Source organism: Gastrolobium bilobum, unplaced genomic scaffold (genome assembly GCF_033153095.1).
Source record: "Gastrolobium bilobum isolate Gb01-03AN ecotype WA unplaced genomic scaffold, APGP_CSIRO_Gbil_v1 utg68266, whole genome shotgun sequence".
NCBI classification, from domain to species: Eukaryota; Viridiplantae; Streptophyta; class Magnoliopsida; order Fabales; family Fabaceae; genus Gastrolobium; species Gastrolobium bilobum.
In genome coordinates this window covers 48,848-63,883 of record NW_026899633.1, presented here as the reverse complement: position 1 = coordinate 63,883, position 15,036 = coordinate 48,848, and the positions used below count along the sequence as shown (strand labels likewise).

Below are 15,036 nucleotides of genomic sequence, written 5' to 3'. Positions count from 1 at the left end.
ATAAGAGATTGGGAAGGATATTGCAACATTAGGATAGATATTTAATTTTTTTCTTTTTCTTTTCACATGCTTACTCCGATAATAATTTAAAAAACTATATCTAAAATAAAGATAAGAAAATTCTAATTTAAATTAAAAATTAATAATACTCTTAAGATAACTACTAAGTTAATATCGCTAATTTTAAATAATAAAGATAAAGATAAATTAGTCTAATAACAAACAACTAGGATAAGGATAAATTTGAGTGCAATTTTTGATCGTCCTTCAAAATAGTCTCGTCCTCTAGGTTGAGGTGTGCCTCCCTCAGGATCAAAGACAAATCGCTATACCTTTGTCACACGTTGGGCAAGTACCAAGTGGAGCTTCTTCACTAGGAACTTGTCGAAAGTATTGTCATCCTTAAATGTTTTTCCAAAACCTTCATTAGGCATCCCAACCAGAACACCAGCATTATATTCAATTTCAAAATTAGCCATCATATAAGAAAACTCTTTGTTCGCTAAATGGATATTTTCAAATTCTAGACTAGTCAATTAGGGGTGCCAATTCATGTTGACACGACACGAATTTGGCACGATATGAATACATCAATGTAAATATGACACAAATTTCTAATCTGTCAAAACTTTCAATACAAACACGACTTGCAAATTTTGCCGATTGAAATGACACAACACAGATAACACACAAATTTTAATTTAAGAGTTATTGAAAAACACGAATCACTTTCTGTACCGGTTGACATGACATGAATTGTACAAAATGGTAAATAACTAAAATATATGGGTCAAATGCATGTTTGTGAGTTGACACGCTACACAACACGAATTTTTGTGTGTCATATTTTGCTAACACAAACATGGCACGAATTTAAATATAGATCAACCTAAACATGAATTTTCAGCGAATCAAGTCAAGAGTTAACACCCTTAGGCTCAGAAGCACCGACACACCTTGTTTTAAAAAATTTGTGTGTCGGACACTGACACACGGTCAACTTTTTTCGACACGCAGTCAACGCTCCAAGACGCATCCGACGCGTTTTTTAAAAAACTCTAAAAGCACTTTTCTTTTAAAAAAAGCTTCTTTTGGGTAAGAATAAGCCCATCCAAACACACTCTTGGTTAATTTGTCCAATCGATTTTTTGAGATTTCATGTGGTTTTCTCTTCCAATTAAAATGTTTAAAATTCACATTTTGCAAAATTGTAAATATGCCTGTAGGTTATGGGAGACTTTGGTTACCTAGCTACGAGCAACTCACTTTTTATAGCTATGATACAATGACATGGTTCAGTAGTAATTTGCAACGTGACTAGAAGCTGGATAGAGATATAAAGTGGATAGATGTATTTTTCACCTCCTTGTTGGTTCTTGTAGTCTTAGAGGAATCGCACAATTCTTGAGCATGGCTTTTCCCACCCGCAGAACACCCAAGAAACTATTTTGATATTGATCCAAGATATCATGATGGCTAAGCAGCGTGGTAACCCCAACATAGCACATGCAATGCAAAAAGGGTGGATTAACCTATTGGAATGTGTTCCTCCATTAATGCTTGGTGGCTAAGCATGCACCAAATTTATTATTGCATGGCTCAATGTTTGAACAATCAACTCAACGAATACTACTTACCTCATTGTTAAAGGAGATTCTAGAAGAGAGGTGAAGGGTTTTCGCCTCTCCTATATAAAGAAATGCAAAACCTTTTGAAGGGTTTATTGAGATATAAGACTATGGGTGAGAATCTTCTAATGAGAAAATTGAGCGTGTGACCTCTTTAGAGAAGAACTTAATAATCATCATTGTTGGTGAAGTTTGAGTGTAAACCACTAGAGTAACTAGGAAAACTTGACTTTTGTAATCATATTATGTTATAGAATAAGTTTTTGTGAACTAAGTCTCATGGTTTTTACTTCTCTGCATTGAGGGAGATTTTTCATGTTAAAATTTATTGTGTTTTTCTCTCCATCTCTCCATTTGTGCATTTTTCTGATTTCTGCTTATTGACAAACCTATTGACTTCAGGCCAACCTCAAAGTGTCGAGTTGCAGAGCTTGACTTGAAAACCTGTGATTGCTTCTGCACTATTTGAGGAACCCCATCCCAATATGCCTATCCTCTTGACCCGGTGAAACTTAACTTTGACATTGCTTGTAAGAGAAGAACAAGGGTTGGTAGTTGTTGAGGCTTGTTCATGACCCCACTGGTGTTTGGCTGGCAGGTTACTAAGCATTTCTAGGATATGTCAACTTTCATGATGTAGAAATGCATAGCATGCTTTTGGAGTTGTAAATGGCTTTGAGAAGCTGGAGTTAGGAAGTTCATTATAAAGGGCGATGTTATTAACACTATCAATCCTTGTAAATCAACAGGAGTTAGAGAGATATAATATAATATTATTGAAGATTCATTACTTATAAATTTAAGTTGTTGAGTTGAATTGATTACTTATTATATAAGAACCAAGGTGACCATGGGGTCACGAATTTGATCCCCATCTCTCTCACTTTCTAGTGGAATTAAATCAGCACAAGAAAAAAAAATCAAAAAATGAACATGCGCCAGATCCATACTTCAAACATGCATCGGTGTGATTCCAACGGTTTATAAGAACCGCCTCAGTTTATCTCTCAACAGTGTTATTCTCAAACCACCAAATTGAGTAATTGGAGGCGATTCAAACCACCTTAGTAAGTAAATAAAATCGCCCCTAAATGTTGCTTTTCTTTTCTTTCTTTTTGATAGCCAAATGTTGTTTTGTTGTAGTGCGTCCATCCACCACTTTTTTTTTTAATTCCTTTTTCTCATTTTTTGTCTTCATCTAAATTAATGTGGTTTGATCCATCATATATATATAACAGCAAGAATGTTGCAAATTAATTGAGTATTTCAGCAAATTTTGGAAGGGCCAAGGTTCCTTCTAAGATAACGATTTTCGGCCCCCGCATATATATTGTAACATGATTTATAATTATAATTGAGCTAGTAATTTAATTAATATCGACTCTAATATTTAAAACTTCAAATATAAAATTAAGAGATAGGAAATTCATATTATTAATTTTTTCTACTACCACTTCACTACCATTCTAATCACCATTGAATTAGATGAAAAGTTGAACGAAGAGAGAATAAAAAATAACTTTTGAATCTAATAGTAATTAAAATAGCAGTGGAATGATAGTAGAAAAAAAATGATATTTTGAATATACGACCTCAAAAATTAATATCAAAAGTTTAATTTTCACAGAACCATCTTTTAGCGACGTGGATGAAAAAGCATAGACCAATATTTATCATAATCTCCATATATTTATTATAACATATATATTTCCAGACATCATAGATAAATACAAGCAAGGATACAACATCATAAATCCTTGTTCAGATAGTACTTTCCAGTTGATTATTAGAAAAATAATGCAAACACAAGCCAACATATATAAATCCTTTTTTTTAGCAACCACAAATAAGCAAACAACGTACTTGATCATACGCTTCGGGTCATTGATATGCTTACATTAATGAATTCAGTTTTCTCCTTACACATTCGATCAGTTAAGATTTCTTGATACCGGTCGAAGACCTCTTCAATGATAGCTTCTCCAAAGTGGCTTGCCAACAAAGGTTCAGCCACGGCCCTCATGCACTTTGTAACGTTATATCCTCCATCACTGAGGGATTTAGACAAACTACTATCGGAATCAAAAGCATTCCAATTAACCTTTGATATCTCCAGGTGATTGATAGTGAATGAACCTTCTTTTAGAACCTCTAATTTCAATTCAGACGGGGATGGTGTATACTGAGGGATGTTGAAGGAATCCACTTGCTCTTCCTTTATGATTCCCTTGTAAGACCAAACCAAATAAAACATTTCCATAATTCTTTTATGAGCAAATTTATCTATAATTTTCAACCAACAGTATATATGTATTTATTTGAAAAGGTAAATTTAAGGAATGTTTTAAAAGATATTTAATCTTGAGCAATAACCAAGTGTTGTAATATAATAAAGGGTTTAGTGTTTGTGATTTTAAATGACATAACTTTGTGTCATTTTTAATGAAACTACGTCGTTTTAGTGTGTTTTGTCATTTTTTCTAATTTATAAAATTAGAAATAAAAAAAATGGAGAAGAGAGAATGTTAAAACACACCAAAACGACGTAGTTTCATTAAAAATAACATAACTTTGTGTCATTTAAAATGACAAACATTTTTCTCATAAAAAAATCACATATATAAATTAAAACTATGTAATCTCAATGGCTAAATCGTTTTTCACTATGTCTATACTTTACAAAATGATATAGATTTTCAATTTTTCTTATTATGATTTCAACAATTATTAGCTATTCTTTGGAAAAGAAAATAAAAAAAAAACTAACCATGTTTGATGCAATTTTAGAGTCAGATAAAATTAGAAATATCAGTAGACTCAAATAAATAATCAAAGGACACAGGCTATTATACGATGGTGATAAAAACACCAATGACAACGGTAATCAGAGGATGCCAATAACGGTGACAAAAGGATATCAGGATGTGAAAAATACCAAAAAATAGAATCAAATTGTGAATTAAACTGAACTGCACTTAAAATAAATAATTTTTAAATATCAGTTCATAAACAAAATTAATTTTTAAAGAACCAGTTCATTAACTGAAACTGAATTTTTTTTTTCCTTTTTCTCTTATTTTTCATTTCTATTTTTTATTTATTTATTTAGTGGCTTCTTTTATTTTTATTACTTTATTTTTTATTTTATTTTTAGACTAGGTTCGATCCGAACTGATTCTTAACCGTATTCGAACCGAATCAAAGCGGTTTGAGGGTAAAATAAGTTCGAGGGTAAAATAAATTCGATTCTTTGAACCGAATCTGTTCAATTTTTTAAAAAATTCAATTCGACTTGTACAAACCCCTAGATACTAGTGATACGAGGGATTGTAGAGGATGACATGGATTGACACGAGCAATGATGGTTATGAGATTATGTCAACCACGTAAACTTTTTAACTCGGTACATTCGTTTACTAATTGAGAATTTTTTTTGAAATATAGAAGGAAATAAAAAAAAAACGGGTTAAAAGGGAAAAAATTTCACCCTTTTTAATAAAGAACTAGGTATATTAGATATACCGAAAGTTTGCTCGGCAACCACAATGGTTGTTGGGGTTGCACTTGCACATGCAACAAAGATAATTAATAATGAATATAAAATATTATTTTTTATTTTTATGATTAGAATTGTAATTCCTAAAATTTAGGTTAGGAATTGAAAATTGGGCAAGATACTTTGATATCGATGTCAAACTAAAAAGTTTAACATCAAATTTTAACTGTTGATCTAGTGAATCTAGCGGTTATAATTTATTGGATCACATATATTAATTAATTATTAATTTTCAATAAATTATAATCGTTAAATTAACAAAAATTAACTGTTAAAATTTAATGCGTCAAACTTTTTAGTTTACACCGATGTGAAAGAATATTCTCCCATTAAAAATAGTACAAAATAGTTATTTTACAATTCTATGGAATTAGACTCACAAATAGCATTTCAATTCCGAGTCTAATTATACACATGCACCAAATAACACCTTACATTCTTTTGCCTCTTTTTAAAAACTTTTTTTTTCTCGATAAATTCACAAGAGGTAATTTTATTTGGGGCGAATCCAGGATTAAATCTTTAAATTTATCTCCAAAAATAGTACTGGGAGGATCGAACACGTGCTCTTACTCCACCTACTCAGTTTTTATGCACCAATTGAGCTACCATCAATTTCTTTTAAAATAAATTCAAACGGTACATTAATTGTATTCATTGTACATTCTCCATTTAATTTTTTTTCTCACTGAGGCATTTTCCTCTATAGTTAAATTATTTATCATTTCGGAATCAATAGTACAATTCCTTAATCTTAGTTGAAAAATATTGCAAAAATTTATAAATATTTTTGTAATGAAAAAAGTGTTTATATATATTACTCAATTTTTCTATATAGTACTGTCATAGGACCAAATGGTTGATTATTTTACTAGTGGCAAAACAAATTGCAATTTTTTTCTTTTTTCTTTTCCGTTTAAATATTTACCAACTTGACAAATGTTATCAATCTTGTCATGAGCTGCTCGTCCCCTAACCTTTTTTGTTTTCGTTTTGATTAGGTATTTAGGAGGAAACTTTAATTAATTATTAGGATATATATGTGTGTGTACCTCGGAGACCATGTCATTAAGAGCCACAGCCAGAAGCTCCCAAATATAGCAACACTCTTTGCTAGATGGATCGTCGCCAGGGGGTGTTTGGTTCAAGTTTTTGGAGAGGATTACCGGTAATCTTTCTTTGGTAAATATAATTACCACGTTTGGTAGAAGAAATAAATTATGATTCCCGGATATCCAAGGATTACCGGTAATTTGATTTATAAAGAAAAGTCACTATTCAGATTACCAAAAATAATATGGTAATTCGGAATACCAATCAGAATACCAAGTAAAGAGAAAGCACAACAATAAATTTTGAGACAAAAATACCCCAATACACATAAAAATCTAGACCCAATCTATCAATTACAAAAGTAAAAATAGTTTGGGGTTATTTTTGTAAAATAACCTCATATTCCAAGTCATATTTTGTTCTAAACCAAATATGGAATCAGTAATTTTTACCCAGTATTCCCGGTAATATTTTGGCGAACCAAACACATTTTTCGTAAGATTCCAAGTAAATTCAATTTCTACTGAATTCCCATTAATCATGATTCCCGGTCACCAAAAAATTTCTCCTGTACCAAACACACCCCAAAGTTGTTAAAACCATACGACCCCCTTCAACGAGCTCTTCTGCACGACACTCGAGAAACAACGAGAAATCCCTTTGAAATTGCTCGTAGTAAGCTTTGAGCACGTTTATGGGGCTTGTGCTCGCCATGTAAATGTTCCCCTTATTGTTCTCTACACCTTCAGGAACCTAATTAATCCCCAATAAACATCAATACAATTATTTCAACCTTAAATCTACAACTAATATAATAATAATAGTATTAGATAACAGTTTTATTTACAACATCTTTTCACTTACAATTAAATTTTAATAGTTGATTTCGGTCTATCTGTCGATTATAATTTATTGGATCACATTTAATAATTCTCAATAAATTATAACTGTCAGATTGACAAAAATCAACGGTTAAAATTTAGTTGTAAGAGGTTATAAATGAAAAATATTATAAATATCCATTCCTCATAATAATAATAATAATAATAATAATAATAATAATAATAAACAACAATTATTTCAACCTTAAATCTGTAACTAATTATATAATAATAATAATTAACATATACGTGAGATAGCCATTGAAGGCTGTACGAGGAATGAATAAAATGCAGAGTTTTTGATGGAAAGAGCCTGCCATAGAAAGAACCGGGAACCCCAGAGAAAAAGCATGGACCAATCCCAGCTTCCATTTCATTACATAGTTTCTGTTTGAAGCTCCCAAGGGACATGAAGATGTTGTTGAAATCATTACCGGGGAGATCATTCATGAATGCCTGGTATTCCGGTGACTCAAGGTTCAATTCTCGGCAAAGCTTCTCCACCGATTTGATAACTTCAGATATCACAAAGAAAGTGTTTGATCCAGAAGAGCAACCCAAGTCTGCAATTGCTAGGCTTCTTGGAAGTGTGCTACGGTAGAGGCTTGTTATGGCTTCCTCTCTCATAGCTTTTGTCAGAGAAATCACCCTTTGCTGTGTAGCATTCATTCAAACCAATGGCATAAAATAAATACATACGTGTTATATATGAAGTTGCAATTAATGCAAGGGAGTGAAAAATTGATAAATTTACATGTATTATACCTGAACTAAGGAGTTGTTTGCATAGCTTGTTTCTCCAATGCCTCCATTCATGTGCAGTACTTGTGTCACTTCCATTCTTGTTTCTCTTTTTTCCGTGTTTCACTCTTTCTCTATATATTGTTGTGATTTATATCCTTCTTCTATTCTATGATTTATCAAAGCCATATCACACCCCTATATATAGAGGAGACATGGAAGCGTTTTTTTTTTAAAAAGGAAAAACAAATTGTTAACGTGTGCATTTTAATAAGTGCCATGAATAAAGAAAAATTTATTAAATAAAAAATAGCAACTAGTCCTGTTGTTAGTTATTAATGAATCCACGAGTTGCATGTGGAAACCAAATGACGCGAGAGCATAAAAGGCTATAAATGAGTCGGCTAATTAATATACGGGAGAAACATCTGTTTACAAATTATTTTTATAAATTATATTAAATATAATCGATCAGACACTAAAGTATGACCGGTCAGACATAGTATAGTTTGTAAAAATTTATAAACAAAACTTTGTAGTATAACATTATCCTTAACGTATATATACCGGAAGATTACTATACCTTACGCAGTTCATTAAATATTATTATAAACTAATGCAAAACTTTCGCTAAACACGGTCTGAGATTTCTACAGCTTCTTATTTTTTAGGGGGTTAGAGAGATACTTGGACCCTCGAATGACTAACTCTCAGTTTTATGATTCCTTCTTTAAAAAATAACACCCGCCGGCACCAAATAAAACCAAGGCAAACTGATTTGTCATCTGAATATAATATTTGATGCGGTCATTATAATTATACACTACGATTAGTATATAGTTATAATATTAAAATTGTATTTTTTATTTCTCTTCATAAATTTAATTATGTACTACGAGTGTCGAGTAGTACATAATTATAATATTTAAAATTATTTATTTTCTCTCTCCTAAGTTGCCCGACAATTGTCTGAAAAGTTATTGAGGAGAAAGAAAAAAAAAAACAGTTTTAATATTATAACTATGTATTACCTATAGTACATAATTAAAACTTTGAAGAGAAAAAAAAAATATAACTTTAATATTATAACAATGTACTCTCCATAATACATAGTTATAATTTTTCAACGGCATCAAATTTTAGTACCGGTCACTGTACATCCTATAAACAATTATAAATAACGCTACGAATATAATCTTTGACATTTTTTTATTATTGAATGAATTATATATAGTGGGTTTCACTAAATAAAGAATAAATTCATTATTTAGGAGGACTCACATTAAAGTCATTCAATAAAAAAGAATCTGTTGGAAAGAGTGTGTCAAATAGTATATTTGTCATGATCATTTTCCATATTCTACTGCATTACACAATGTTGAAAATAATTAATGTCAAGGAAGGGTAAAAGAAAATATTTTTTTAGGGTACAAAAAAAGAAAATATTTTTTTTGGGTTAAAAAAAAAGAAAATATTTAATTTAAGAGACATTAAGTTTAAAATATTAAGAAAGACTATACCAAATTTATCTTAGGTGTTAATATTTTTCTTCATGAACAAAAGCACCTTTAGAGAGTCATTATTAATTTTTCTTAATTAATTACTAACTAATAACAAAAAATCAGTCATTAACAAGTAAGACTCATTTACATATTTTAGTTTAGAGAAAAATGTATGTCATTTTAAATGACACAAAATGTGTCATTTCATAAACACAAAGAGGTGAAATACATACCTTTACTTTTTTTTGTCTTTACTTCTTTTAGTGCGACCAACTCCCTTTTGTGTTTATGAAATGACACTACTTGTGTCATTTAAAATGATACATTTTTTTCATAAAATTAGTCACCAATAAATATTTAAGAATATAGTGTAAAGAATAAATGCAACCAAAAAACTTAAATGGTTAGGTTATGTCTTTTTTTAATGATTTACATTATTCTCTAATATATATCAACTCTTGCAGATTTTTTTCCCTTTTTTGGCGGCAATTGCTATAGATATCATATCATTTGTATATGTTCGTTTGCAGAAATGTTGAAAATTACAAAAAATAAATTAATTTAGTCTAAACTTATGCTTGAGCCTATTTTTCCAGTCCAATATTTATATAGATCAAGGAGAAGGTGGCGTTGGTGAATTCCGTGTGAAAATGTTGTTGAATTAAGCTAATAACTTCATTAATTGTGTTATATTTTACTTTTGTGTAATGAATTTTGTTCGTAATTATAAAAATATTACTTTAACTTATAATTTTTAATTAATACCTTATACAAATAATGGAAATAAATATAATCTTCTTTCCACTATTTATTTATATTATTTCAAAATAAAAAATAATATGAAAAATAAAATGACATTTTATAATTGTAAACAAAAAATTATCAACTCAAAAAAAAAAAAAACGAGAACCACCTCAGATACACACTAGCAAATACAGCTAATTGATGTGCTTGGGTAAGCACGTAGAGCTCAGGGTATTGACGTAAAACGGTGACGCTCTCTTTCAATTATTGGACTAAACTTTCGTATTTCAGTAGTATTATGTATTCCTTTATTAAATTTAGTAATAAGTAAGACTTGTGTGGTATTAATAATAAAAACTGAATAAAATAAATATAATTAAATGAGTTTTTTTTTACCTTAATAAGTGACGCATTATTCAATTTCATAAAATTACTGAAAATACTTTTTAGATTTTGCACAATAAAAAGCAATTATTAAGACTCTTCTTTAAAGAAAGTTTTACGCAATGGTAGCTTTATTAAGATGATAACAAATTAAATATAGTATTTATTTATGTTTAAAACGAGTTAGCATTCCTCAAATATGAAAACACGTTAATTGTGGGGGAGAAAATCAAAATATTATTATTTAAATAAAAAATTACGAAAATCAGTCACGTCCAAAATGAGCGTGACAGGGCACAATAGGGTGCACGATCGCCCCTAATTTGGTCGCGACCCACTTGGTGCTGACATGTGGCACAAAAAAATCAAACGGTTTGATCGTAAAATTTTCAAAGGTGACTCGGGTATCCAAATCAAGTAATTTTTTTTATTACATGTAATTTTTCGATATCTAAGCAATGACATCTCATTGAAGAAAATTTGGTCAAAATTTTTTATTTTTTAATGAGATGTTTTACCGTAAAATTTTGAAAGATCATAACTTTTGACTCGGATGTCTAAATTAGGTGCTTTTTTATTTCTTATAGCTTTTTGATAGCATATTTTATCACCTAATTTGGTCAAAATTTTGACTCTGGAGGGGATTTGGTCAAAAACATTTCCTAAAAAGTGCTTCTTTATGTTTCATTCAGCATATTTTATCTTTGTGAATAATGTTATTTAAATTTTACTTTTTCAATACTAACAAATAATCCTCCGAAAATTTTTCAATACATAAATCTTAAAAAATTATGCGAAATATAAGAAAATCACCTTATTTGGATTCCAGAGTCAAAAATTATGGTCTTTTAAAGTTTTACAGTAAATTTGAGCTCTTGGGGTGGTACCATTGTTGCAAATTTTTTAACCAAATACCCTTAAATGAGATATCATTGCATATATCTCGAAAAATTATTTTGAATAAAAAAAATCTAATTTAGACACTTGAGTCAAAAATTATGATCTTCCGAAGTTTTATGATCAAACTATTGATTTTTTTGTGCCAATTGTTATCACCGGGTGAGACGCGCTTAATTGTTTAATTGTAGGTATGACTGATTAGTATAGAGTCATAAATCGATTTGAAAATATTATATTTTCGTAATTTCTTATTTTTTTTCCCGTTAATTGTTTAATTTTTATTTAAACAAGAGAAGAAGTTGACAAATAAATAATTACGTATACGTAACTTATAGTAACACATAGGATGGAAACGATAAAAACAGTTGTCACTTCTATATCATTTCTTGCTTAAGACGTTACGACTTAACTGCTGATTATATTCATTTGATCGAGCGAGTTTAATTATAGTTTAGAATCTTTAGATATAGCAACTGCTATAAATATGGTTTAATTACAAATAATAAATGAATTACGTGCTAAATTTATGCTTGATCCTCTTTTCCTAGTTCCAACCGAGTAATCTAGAATCCGAGTGAAAATGTTGTTGAATTAAGCTAATAACTTCACAAATTGTGTTTATATTTTACTTATATTTAATATATTTTTCTCCCTAATTACAAAAATATCACTTGACTTCTTTTTTTTTTTGAAATACTTTTATTTTGTTTTTTATTTGTAATAATTTATAAAATTTAATGAAAACGGGAAAATATTTGTCCTTTCAAAGATGATCATTTTAATTAAAAATAGTGTTTTTATTTAAAATTTAAATTAAGAAAAAACCTTTCACTCTCTCTCCCCCGCATGATTTGCATTATCTATATCTTTTTCTTAGTAAAAATAAAATACGTTTATATCTTTTAAAAGAATGAATATTTGTCCTTTTAAAGATGATCATTTTAATTAAAAATAATGTTTTTTATTTAAAATTTAAATTAAGAAAAAACCTTTCACTCTTTCTCCCGCATGATTTGCACTATTTATATCTTTTTTTCACTAAAAATAAAATACGTTTATGTCATTTAAAATGATAAATACTAATCCTGAATGAAGATAACATATTTTTCTTTTCACCATATATTTAATAATATTACAAATAAAAATATTATAAAAATAAAATGATATTTTATAATTATAAACAAAAATATGTCAACTAAATACAAAATATATGTTATATATCAACTAAAAAAATAATAATTCCAAATGCACCTTAAAAACACATTAGTAAAATAAGCTAATTAATTGATGAGCTGCGGTAAGCATTAGAGCTAATGGTACTGACGTAATACAATGACGCTCTCTTTAAATTTTTGCGTTGGTCGGAGAACATGAGTTTCTCAATCTTAGTATTTTTTTTTTTATAACTAACTATTTTAACTTATTAAATTAATGGTTAAGATTGAAAATAAAATTTTTTATTCTTATAATGATATAAATTTCAAAGTTCCTAATTTCTCGAGATTGACAGCCGCTAAATTTAAATGGGATTGTATTCTATGTCATTTGACTTGGTAATATACTATGTAGCACCGATACGACACGCGACACGTGACACGACACGACACGACACTCCGACACGTCAATTTTAAAAAATTATGGATTTCGACACGTTGGGACACGTTTTAATATTAAATAATATTTTTAATATATATAGTGTATATTTCATTTAATATTTAATAATTTAACAAAAAAATGAAACTAAATTAATAATACTCATTAACACGTTATAAAGATGGAAGCTTTAATAAAAAAAATAAGAACTGAGATGAGAGAGAGATATAATATCAGATAGAGAGATCAAATCATATTAGATAGAGATCAGAGAGAAGAAGATACAACAAGAGCGTAATAAGAATTGACAACAATGATGCTGAGATGATCTCTTATCTACTTAAGGGAAAAAAAGAAAAAAAAATAAAATTGATATGATCATGTGGAAGCTTTATTAATATATTTTAACTTTTAAAAAAAAAATTAAAAAAAAAAAAAAATTACGAAAATGTCATTTGACCGTGTCGGACACGGTCAAATTCGCGTGTCGGAATGGTCAACGTGTCGGAAAAAGTCAACCGCGTGTCCGACACCGTGTCGGAGCGTGTCGGAGCGTGTCGCCATGTCGGAGCGTGTCGGATCCGACTCTTCCTGTTTTTACAAGTGTCTGTACTTCCTTGGTAATATATGCTATTATCATAATACAACGCCGGTTTCGTAGGTATAAAAAATTTAGGTATCTCTCCAACTTGGATTTTTCTTTAGTTTATTGTGCTAACTTAGAAAATATTGAAGACTATCCTGAATCATTTATGCCATTTATGATTGCAGGTGGCAGGTTCCAAATCATAACGAGATATAAAAGGCTGCATCAGCATCATTACACAAATATTCGAAATTATTAATTTGGAGCATCATTTATTCAGTGGGATAAATCAATAAAAATTAAAGAGAACAAATATAATACGTAAGTCATATGTCATATTTTTAATGAAAATAGCATATATTTCTGGAGCACTGAAAGTTCTCTCCCAAATATTTATGAGTAAAATATTTCTTCACTTACGGGGAGAGTGACCATTTTGCCACGTTTGGACAAAAAAATTATCAGACTGTCACGCCAACAGTAAATTTTGCCAAAATGTCACGTGGCATAATTCGCTACACATTGTAGCGAAATATGCCACGTCAGAATGCACAGAACCAAAAATGCCACATGTCAAATTTTACAAAATTCGCTACATAGGGTAGTGAATTTTGCAAAATTTAACATGTGACATTTTTGGCTCTGACGTGGCATATTTTGCTACACTGTGTAGCGAATTACTTGTATACATAATTTGCTACACTGTGTAGTGAATTATACCGCGTGACATTTTGGCAAAATTTACTGTTACGTGGCAGTTTAATAAATTTTTTGTCCAAACGTGACACTTTGGTCACTGTTCCTCACTTACGACAGAAATATCCTTTTCCTATTTTCTCATCTCGTGATTTGTGATTTTTTTATTTTTTTTTTAAAAATATGGGATCCACTAATTACTGTATTTGCGGGAAAACGAAAACTTCTTCAGAAAAGTTATAAATCCAATATTCATTTGGCTTACCAAACCTCGTTTTGTCTTGTCATGGCTAACATTACTAAGAATACTATGAGGATTGGCAACTAAAAAAATGAAATAAAATAAAATGAGGATCATACTAAGTGGAAAATCTTATATTTTAAAGGAATGCGACAAATTTAGTGATGTGTCATTTTCTCCTTCACTTTCAGTTTTGTGTTCACACTATAAAATATTTAAAATCTTTCTTTCTTTGGTAAAAAAGTAGAAATAAAAAATATTAAATAAAATCAAATTTGCTAATAAATTCAATGGAGAAAATATGTGAATAATTGTTGGTGGCAGACAACTCGTTTAATGTCTCTCTAATTTCTACATTCGATTTTCCAAATTAATAATATCTCACTATTTTCTGAAATCTTGATTTTCAATTTTGAATTTTGAGTTTTAAAGGATGAGAAAACATTTGAATAATTGTTGGTGGCAGACAGGTCATTTATTATCCCATTATTTTTTACATGGATAGTTGTTAACCATATTACTGTTGCATAA

The 15,036-nt window shown here is 29.6% G+C and overlaps 1 protein-coding gene across 1 annotated transcript; it reads right to left on the bottom strand.

Annotated features, from left to right (window-relative positions):
* Positions 1–3,495: 3,495 nt before the first annotated feature.
* On the bottom strand, positions 3,496–7,967 carry LOC133292118 (S-adenosyl-L-methionine:benzoic acid/salicylic acid carboxyl methyltransferase 3-like). The gene is made up of 5 exons (XM_061490492.1): positions 7,884–7,967; positions 7,368–7,772; positions 6,819–6,990; positions 6,237–6,319; positions 3,496–3,855 (listed from the first exon to the last, which is right to left on the bottom strand). The coding sequence occupies exons 1-5, from the start codon at positions 7,956–7,958 to the stop codon at positions 3,496–3,498; spliced, it is 1,095 nt and encodes a 364-aa protein (XP_061346476.1). The 5' UTR covers positions 7,959–7,967.
* Between the last annotated feature and the right edge of the window lie 7,069 nt (positions 7,968–15,036).